This window comes from Lagenorhynchus albirostris, chromosome 20, assembly GCF_949774975.1.
Source record: "Lagenorhynchus albirostris chromosome 20, mLagAlb1.1, whole genome shotgun sequence".
Taxonomy (NCBI): domain Eukaryota; kingdom Metazoa; phylum Chordata; class Mammalia; order Artiodactyla; family Delphinidae; genus Lagenorhynchus; species Lagenorhynchus albirostris.
Genome location: NC_083114.1, coordinates 48,192,544 through 48,201,453, shown reverse-complemented (window position 1 = coordinate 48,201,453; position 8,910 = coordinate 48,192,544). Strand labels below are relative to the sequence as shown.

The 8,910-nt window shown below is 59.2% G+C and overlaps 1 protein-coding gene across 4 annotated transcripts; it reads right to left on the bottom strand.

Annotated features, from left to right (window-relative positions):
* Positions 1-486: 486 nt before the first annotated feature.
* On the bottom strand, positions 487-8,658 carry ARHGDIA (Rho GDP dissociation inhibitor alpha). Of its 4 annotated transcripts, XM_060135318.1 has the most exons (7): positions 7,867-8,041; positions 6,803-7,019; positions 6,617-6,700; positions 6,277-6,353; positions 6,133-6,196; positions 5,792-6,005; positions 487-692 (listed from the first exon to the last, which is right to left on the bottom strand). In XM_060135318.1, the coding sequence occupies exons 2-6, from the start codon at positions 6,990-6,992 to the stop codon at positions 5,806-5,808; spliced, it is 615 nt and encodes a 204-aa protein (XP_059991301.1). In that variant the 5' UTR covers positions 6,993-7,019; positions 7,867-8,041; the 3' UTR covers positions 487-692; positions 5,792-5,805. The 4 variants fall into 4 exon arrangements, with proteins under 4 accessions (XP_059991301.1, XP_059991299.1, XP_059991300.1 ...); XM_060135316.1 differs by lacking the exons at positions 487-692; positions 7,867-8,041 and adding an exon at positions 8,542-8,658 and having other exon boundaries at positions 4,640-6,005; XM_060135317.1 differs by lacking the exons at positions 487-692; positions 7,867-8,041 and adding an exon at positions 8,061-8,258 and having other exon boundaries at positions 4,640-6,005.
* Between the last annotated feature and the right edge of the window lie 252 nt (positions 8,659-8,910).

The window sequence follows — 8,910 nt, the reverse complement described above, 5'->3', positions numbered from 1 at the left end:
CCTCCCTCCCACCGGCTGCCAGTCCCACGAAGCAGCCTCTGGGTCGCTTTGAGGCGCCCGGGTAGACCCGCGCCGTCCACTAGGGGGGTCGCTAGCGGCCACCGAGCTCTAAAATGCGGCCGAGCAGCGTGACTGGGAGTGAGCGTAACACGCACCGGACGTCAAGACTGAGGACGGGAGGGGAGTGTACGATATTCCCTTGATGCCTTTTTATATTGACATGTTGAGATATTTTGTATACGATGACTTAAGTAAAAGTATTACAGCTTTTTTTTTCCTCCAGTTTTTTTCTTTAACGTGGCTTTAGAACATTTAAAATAACATACGTCGCCCAAATGTTGCTTCTGTCGGGCGGCGCGGCTCTGGACGGAGCAGCTCCTTTTCCTTCACAGCTCAAAGCCTAACTCTAACCCCACCCCACCCCCGTCTACACTCTCTTCTTCATTTGTGTTCACTTCCTCGGTTGTGAAATGCCAACCCCACTGATTTTCATTCATCATCGATTTAATAACTTGACAGGAAAAAGGAGGACACTCCCACATTAAATGTACACGTTGGCAATATAATAACATTCTGATTTCAGAAATGGTAAAACATAGAAAAAAAGATGTTTTTGTACTTCTGAGAGTTTGCATTTATTGACACGTAGCTCCTGAGGGCCTGTCTTCTCATCTCTTGTGGTACTTCCTCACCTAGAATATGAATTCCTGAAGGTCAAGACCAGGTTCTCTGTGCCCCTCCCCCAGGGCCAGTAGAACAAGAGTCAGTCAGAGGTGGTTGTAGCTCCTGGGATGCCTGTCTACCTCACAGAAGGCACTGTACAGGAGCTGGGCCTCAGGCAACGAAAGGCTATGAACATGTGTCTCTGCAGCTGCAGCCTCCACCCTAGTTCAGTGGGGTCCTGGCCCGCTGAGTGGCAGTGATTCAAAATAAGCCATCACAGGCACCCTCTGCTCTCTGGGAAAGGGTGGGAATTGCCTCATATCTCCTGCCCTATCTCCCAACATTTTTGTGATTGCCATGACCCCGATTTACAGACCACAATTTGGGTCTGAGACAAGGGACATTTGTACCACGTCTAGATTTCAGAGGCACTCATGAAATCAGAGTTTAGATGCCTAAATTTTTGGACTTTAGTTTTTTCATCTGATAGGGACAGAGTGAAGAGATACCAAGATGTTGATTAGTTTGTGATGGTTTGGAGGCAGCTTAGCCTCACAGCATACGGTAAAGTAGTTACAAAAGATGAGAATACTGGGACCAAGGGGAGAACAGACCAGACGCAGGACAGCAAGGATCTGAGTTGCTGGCTGTGGTTGACTCTCACTCTGGTTCAGTCTGGGCCTCCATGGCCAAAGCCAAGGGTAATTGGGACACACCTTGATGCAGGTGATGACAGGCCACTGTTCTGCAGCCCAGGTGAACCCAGCCAAGTCATCGTTCTGTGAAAACCAGGGCTCTGGCCTGGGCAGGGCACGGTATTTTCATGCCTTGCCTGCATTGGTGCACCTTCTCAAAGCACGTCCGCAGGGAAGTGGGGTTCCCAGAAAGCTGGAGGGAGGCCATGTTTGGGGATGCCCCAGGTCTCCAGTCTCTGGGGTTGGTCAGTAGTTGGGTGAGGTGCAGGGGTGCATCCTTCCCCCCAGGACACAGGCCAGGTTCACTGTACACCTCTGCAAGCCTTGGCCCTGAGGGGAGGGCCAGCGTCTGTCTTTTTCCTAAGGCCACTCACATGCCTTTCATGGGCAACTCTAGGAAGAGGCGACGGAGCCGTGTTCACTCTCATACCAGTGCCCTGAGCTGGAGTGCACCTTTGGAGAGCAGAGCCAGTGGCTGTGGCTCTGGCATCTCTCTGAACCCAGTACAGCTGCTTCAGGATGTCCTCCAGGGGTCTCTCACACCCAGAGGAAGTGCTCATTAAACACTGGTTGAACAACTGAGTGATAAAACATATTGATAAAGACTACTCTCAAAAATAGAGTTCTTGGGGACTTCCCTAGTGGCGCAGTGGTTAAGAATCCACCTGCCAATGCAGGGGACATGGGTTCGAGCCCTGGTCTGGGAAGATTCCACATGCCGCGGAGCAACTAAGCCCGTGCGCCACAGCTACTGAGCCTGCACTCTACAGCCCGTGAGCCAGAACTACTGAAACCGGTGCGCCTAGAGCCCGTGCTCTGCAACAAGAGTAGCCACCCAATGAGATGCCTGCGCACTGCAACGAAGAGTAGCTGCCGCTCGCCACAACTCAAGAAAGCCTGCGTCGCAGCAACGAAGACCCAATACAGCCAGAAAAATAAATAAATTAAAAAAAAAAAAGATTCCACGCTTCCACAGCAGGGGGCACGGGTTTGATCCCCCATCAGGGATCTAAGATCCTGCGTCCCGCCTGGTGTGGCCAAATATTAAAAAAACAAAAAAAGTTCTCAGAATAAAACAACTCCCTTTCAACCCAACTGGAGGCATTGAGGGAGTTAACAGCTGGCTCCTGGACACCCAGGAAGTCCTCCTGACTGCAGGTTTCCACTGTGGAGCAGGAGCAGGGGAGCGAGGGCTGTGCCATGGGCCACACAGCCCTGCACATGGGTGAGCTGGGACATAGGAAGAAGGTGCAGTGGTGAGCGTGGCCCTGGTGGACTGAAGTGGACCCTGATTGTAAAGTATGACAGTGCTGGGCATGGAGAAGATTCTAGCAAGCTACAATAACTGGTGAGTAGTCACAATAAAGGCGCTGACCTTGTGTCCACTGCCACTCTCCTCAGTGGAAGAAGGGTCCATCTAGGGGATGGTTGAGGAGGCAGAAGCTTGGGGATGACTAGGGCTATGGACAGAGGGAGGGAGTGGAGAGGAAGGGTCACAGGCACTGGCTCACTAGGGCAGGGAGCCCCGGCCCAGCGGCACTGAGCTGTACAGACAGGTTTGGGTTTGGGGTGGAACCAGAAGGATCAGGTTAGACTTGGGACCTGAGAGACACGTCATGCAGGTCCTGCAGGTGCCACCTCATGTAATCCTTCACCAGAGGAGGAACGAGAACAAAGTCCTGGCTGTTGGCAGCGTGTCTGTACTACTTGGCACTTGGGGTCTGAGTTCACATATCAAACCAAAGCTTGGAAAATCCAAGAGCTAGTAGGCCTCCTGGCTTGCCGGAGCCTCGGAAGGCCCTCGCCCAATAAACCAAACGGCTGCCAGCACAGGCTGACCCTAGGTTTGAAGATTTTCACTGGACCTCTTAGGAGGTGGACAGGGAGAGATAGAGCGGCTGTGGCTGGCCCCGGGGCTCCTGCAGACTGAAACTTGTAGCCACCGCCTGGGAGCCTTTCCCCTCCAAAGGTAGAGCTGTTTCAGAGGTAGCTGTGTCTGAGTTTAGTGGGAAAGGCCTTGGGCCTCGGAACCCAGAGCTGTGCAGTCTCACTACCTCCAGCAGACAGTCCTGGGAGAGGCTGGTTAGGGTCCTTGACCCCTGTGGATTCCAGAGCTGGGGGGTACGGCTCTTGGATTTACGTCTGGGCCAGCTGCTGCACCAAGTGGCATTTTATCCCATTACCCAGCCCAGCGCCCAGACTCCAAAATCCCACCAGGGCCCTGGTAAGGAAGGCCAGGAGATAGCCAGCCCTGTGGGTGCCATCCTGGCATGACATGTGGTCACTGAACTGCGGGTGGAGGTGAAAGGGTACCTCCGAGTCCATCCCAGCTGGTGATAAGGTCCTGGGAGGGCTCACCCTACTGATAAGCACTGGGAAGAGTGCAGCCAAGGCGGGATCAGGGAAGCGGCTGCCTAGGTGTGACACATACCACTCTCCTCACCGGCTCAGCACAAAGGGAGATTTTGCAACCAACACTGAGCCATAAAAGGGAGTTTCTGGAACCGACACTCCGGAGCTGGGGATTCCTAACTGCCCTTTCCTGCCTCAGGGCTGGGAAAGGGTGTGTTAGGTACTGGGTGCCCTTGGAGGTGATGCTCTGAGGCAGCACAGTCCCTGCTACCCCAAGGTCCTGAAGAGACCCTGATGGTCAGCGGGACTGGCTGTGGAGCATGCATGGCCCTTGGCAGTCCTTCAGGGCTCGCTAGGTGCTCTCTTGTACCTCCATGCAGCGAGGGTCCCCATCTCCTCCTGTTCATCTCACCTTACCAATCCCACCTTTGGACCTCTGGCCCTGCCTGGCCCTACAGGGCACAGGGGCTTGGCCGGCCTTCCACGTCACCCTCCATTGGCCCTGCTGCCCATGGTGCCAACTTCTCCACCTTCCTACCTAGCTTGGAGTCCTTATCCCAGGTCCCTTGCGACCCAGTCATCCCATTTGTTCCCAAATCTTCAGCACGATTCCTCTTCTCTGAGGCTGAAAGTGTTCCCTCCCAGAGGCTCAGACAGGGCCCATGAGTCGGGTGCCGGATCCACTCTGGACACCCCACCGGGTCCAGGGCCTGACTGTGCCCCGCCCTTTCCCCACAAGAGCTGAAAGGGTAGCACTGGCCTCGCGGGCTGACATGACTAAGAAAGGGCTTAAAACCCATTATCCTTCAACAGCCACAGGAGCAGTGGCGACTGCACCTGGCCCCTGGCCGGCCTCTGGGTGCCCTGGGGTAGCAGAGGAATGGGGCCCCACTTCCCCTTTCCCACCAGGAGACGACCAGCAGACACCCTGGCTCCTTAGGGGGAGTTTATTTCCCGGTCAGAAAAGGAAAAGCAGGACAGGCTCTTGTGCGTTCTAGGCCCGGGCCTGACCGGGGAGGGGCAGGGTTGGGTGGGGGGCACAGGGGACGGCTCCAGCTGTGCAAGCTTGGTCCCACAGTTGTCCTGGCTGGGTCCTGGTTGGCCTGCTGGGGATGGTGGCACCGAGCCTGGGGGCAGAGGCAGCAGGCCAGTGGGCCCAGAGGACGGCACATATGGAGGCAATAAATACCGACAGGCCAGGCACATGACTCCAGGCCGGCAGGCCCAGGCGGGACAGGTAAGGCTTGGCCACTGGTTTTGTCTGCTGAGGGCTCTCTCGTGGGGCCGTGGGCTCTAGGCACTGCCCACCGGGACAGAGAAGGCAGAGGTGTGAGGACACCCAGCCTCCCAGATGGGACTGGAGGCCGCTCAAGGTTTGGCATTTGGCTTTCCCAAGCCCCTGGAGCCGTCCCCGCAGCCCTGGCCAGGGGGAGGGGGACTGGCCAGGCCCAGGCAGACCGGGGAGCAGCAGCAGCACATCCCACACACCTTCTCGGGCCACGGGGATCACAGACGGGGCAGGGACTGGGGGAGACCACATGCTCATGCAGACACGGGGTTAGGAGATTAGTGACGCCCCCTCAGCACACGTTCCACATGTTAAGGCATCATGGTTAGACGGTTACTGACAGCGATGGATGGACTGACCGGGGAGAAGTGAAAGCTGGAGGACGACCGGCCCAACGAGGCCCCACGTGGTACACCCCCCCCCCCCAGGAGGGCGTGCCAGAACACGAGGTGGGGCAACAGAGAAGGCCCAGGGGACCTAAGCCCCTCTGCAATGCCTGGCTCCCTTGCCAGGACCTCAGGTCGGGTTAGGACGGTGGGGAAATCTCAAGGGATACAGAAGGGGAGGTGTAGACCTCCCTCCCCACAGCACAGGCGGAAGCAGCAACAACACTAGACCACCGAGAAGGCTGGGGCCAGCAGGCTGGAAGGGTGGAGGAGGGACAGACAGGCCGGCCAGGAGGCAGACCAGGGGGAGTGGCGGCAGCGTGGGCGGGCCCTGTCAGCACTTTGGTCTGGGGTCGGGAGGGGTGGGGAGGGGCATGTCCGTCCTTCCGTCCGCCCGCCCTGCCCACCTCCCAGCCACGGCTCAGTCCTTCCACTCCTTCTTGATGGTGAGGTTCCACTCCCAGGACAGGTGGTCAGTCCTGTCGTCGTCTGTGAAGCGGGACTTGATGTTGTAGCTGCCTCGAGCCAGCATGCCCTTGGGGGCCTCCTCCATGGGGGTCAGGAACTCGTATTCCTCCGCCCGAGGCCCATAGCTCCCCACCATGTAGTCGGTCTTGTCAACTGCGATGCAGAAAAGGCGTCAGTCAGGGAGCAGAGCTGGGTGTTTCCTCTCTCCCTCCCGATCCCTGAGCCCCTGGGTGGCCACCTCCCTCCTGGGGGCTCGGGCCTGGCGCCCACCCTCACTCACTCTTAACGCCTTTCCTGTACGTGTGCTGGATGTACTTCATGCCGGACACGATCTCTCGGTTCACCTGCAAGGAGGCACCCCAAGCAGGGCTCAGCCAGGATCCCCAGCCCCAGACCCTGGCACCTCCCTGAGCCTCCTCCTTACCCGGAAGGAGATTTTTATCCTGTATTCCACACCTTCCTTCAGCACAAAGGACTGCTTCTTAAAGCTCTCCAGATCACCTGCATTTGACAGGAACGCCACACTAGGAGGTTCAGCCAGGGGAAGCCTCTGGCCCTGGTGGGGTGCCCCTTCCACCCGGCGCCCCCACATAAGCCTTGGCAACCCAGACCTAGACCACACCAAAGCCAGAGCCTTTTAAGACCACTTGGCTACACTTCTTGTGCTCCCCACAAGAGGGCGCCAGCACCCCAACAAACTATTTTTAGGGGAAGCAGCAGGGTGCCAGGCAGCCCCAGCCAGGAACCTCAGAGATGCCACTCACCTGTCAGGTCCAACTCCAAGGGGCCCGGGGCGGTGCTACAAACCAGAATCAGTCGGGTCACCACAACATTGGGGACATTGGGGTCTGCAAAGTGACAGCAAGTTAGAGTTTCACCAGTGGGGAAAATAGTAGCAAACATCCAGAAAAGCGACAGGTGTCCACACACACCCACCAGGGCCCACTCACCAGCGGACACGGCCACACGGCCCAGCAGGGCCTCCTTGTACTTGCGCAGACTCTCGTCGTCCTTGTCCAGCTCCTGGATCTCCTGGATGCTCTTCTGGGCCGGGGGCTTGTAGTTGACCGAGTGCTCATCCTCCTCGTTCTCAGCCGCAATCTGCGCCAGCTGCTCGGCGGTGGGCTCCTGCTCAGCCATACTCACCTCTAGCTAGGTCTGGGACACCTGTGGGCAGGGTAGCATGGGCTGTGGCATCTCGGAGGGACCCAGTGTTCCCCCTCCTGCCCCTCTGCAAGTCCCCCAGGTGATCTGCGTCAGATCTCTGCAGGTGGCCAAGCCCCACCTGGGCCCAAGGAGAGGTGCACCTTCTGTAACAGGAAAGCAACGACAGCCAGAACTTTGAAAAGGCCCCAGACACTGGCTCCTGAGGCCCAGAGGGGCCACACTTACCTCCTTGCCCTGCCTACCTCAGGGGACCCCACCCCAGGTCCAGCACCCAGAGCTAAATGGAACCTGCAGCCTGCTCCTAGGGGAGACCAAGCACAGCTCCCCTGCTGCCCAGGAAACAGCAGCACCCTGGTCCCTCCAGGCAACATCAGGACCAAGTCCTGCTGCTTATTCTGAACTGCCCAGGCCCTTGCCTCAAGGGACCCCTCCTGCTGGGTCCTCTCTAACCAGAGGGTTCCTTCGGACACGTCCTAGCTGCAAACCAAAGCCTTTGTGCAAGACACGGGTCAGTTCTGTCTCACCCTTCAAACACAGGACTCTCCTAAGGCTCAGATGACAAGGCCAACCTCAGTCTCACAGGTAAGTCCTAAAATGGCATGAGAGATCCTAAGTGTCTGCCAACCATATCTCCAATTGTGAGGGTCTGCGACCTAGAATTTGCGAACCGCTGCAAACATGTGGTAGTCTCAGGACCCTCCTTCCGGACCCTGCCCCAGAAGAGCCCGCAGCAGTGCTGACAAAGCGAGGAGCAGCGATGGGGCAGCCACTGGGCTTCCTTCGGTAAGGATGACCGTCGCACCCCCTAGAATCCCTGAGGAGTATCTGAAACCCGCTCAGATCTAACCTGGAGGTGCAGGAGGTGGGTCAGGGCCACCAGTTGCCAGTAAAGATAGCCAAGGCTGGGACCCGTGCGAGGATCAGATCTTACAAAGGGCCGCTAGGGACCCGGAACCGCCCGGCCGCCGCAGGCGGGGTGGGGCCGGCCCGCTTTTCCAGACCTCCCTGCTGCTTCCTCTGGAATTCCTCTAGAAGACTCACGCCCTAACGCCACTCAATCGCGGCCGCAGGCGACAGGATCCTTTAAGTGCGATGGCGCGGCCCGCACTTCCGCAGGGCCTGCAATCTGGGCCGGGCGCGGCCCGGCGCGTGGGGTGGGGCGCGGGGACCTCACCGCCCAAAGGAAGGGGCGTCCGGCCTGGCCCGGGCCCGCGCGCACCAGCGGGGAGGGGGTCCTGGGCACGAGCGGCGACCACAAAAGAGGCCTGCACAACCCCTGGATCCCGCCCCCAGCACCCAAGCCCCCGCCTCCGGATCCCAGCGCCCCCGACCCGCACGTGGGCCCGCCCTACGCCCAGGCCACCGCCCGCTGTCAATGCCGCCCCCGCCCGGCGCAGACCCCTCGGCTGGGCTGGCAGGCGGGGCGGGCGGCGAGAACAAAGGCGCGGCCCCGGCCTCCTCCCCCGCGGCCGCCCCGCCTGCCGCGCCCACCGCGCTCGCCAGCCCCGCCGCCCGCGCTCACCGGAGGATCGTCCTCGCCGCTCTAGCGCTCCCTCCCGCACAGACTGACGAACCTTGCCGCCCCGCCCGCGCGCGCCCGGCCGGCCACTTCCGGGGTCACGCGACTTCCGCTCGCGACGGGCGGGCTGCGGAGAGCGCATGCGCGCGGGCCCTGGCGTCTGCGCGCCGCCGCCATCTTGTGGGCACGGCCTCGTGGGCGCGTCCTGCGTGGGCGGTGCGACGGTGGGGACGTTTACGGAGGCCTATCCCGTTGGGGCTTCTACGCCCTTTGCCCCAGGCATTTTTTGGACCCGGGCATCCCCAGGGGTCAGCCCGCAAGCTGAAGGGGCGGGGCAGTGTCACAGTCTCGCTGAGCCCCACGCGGAACGTG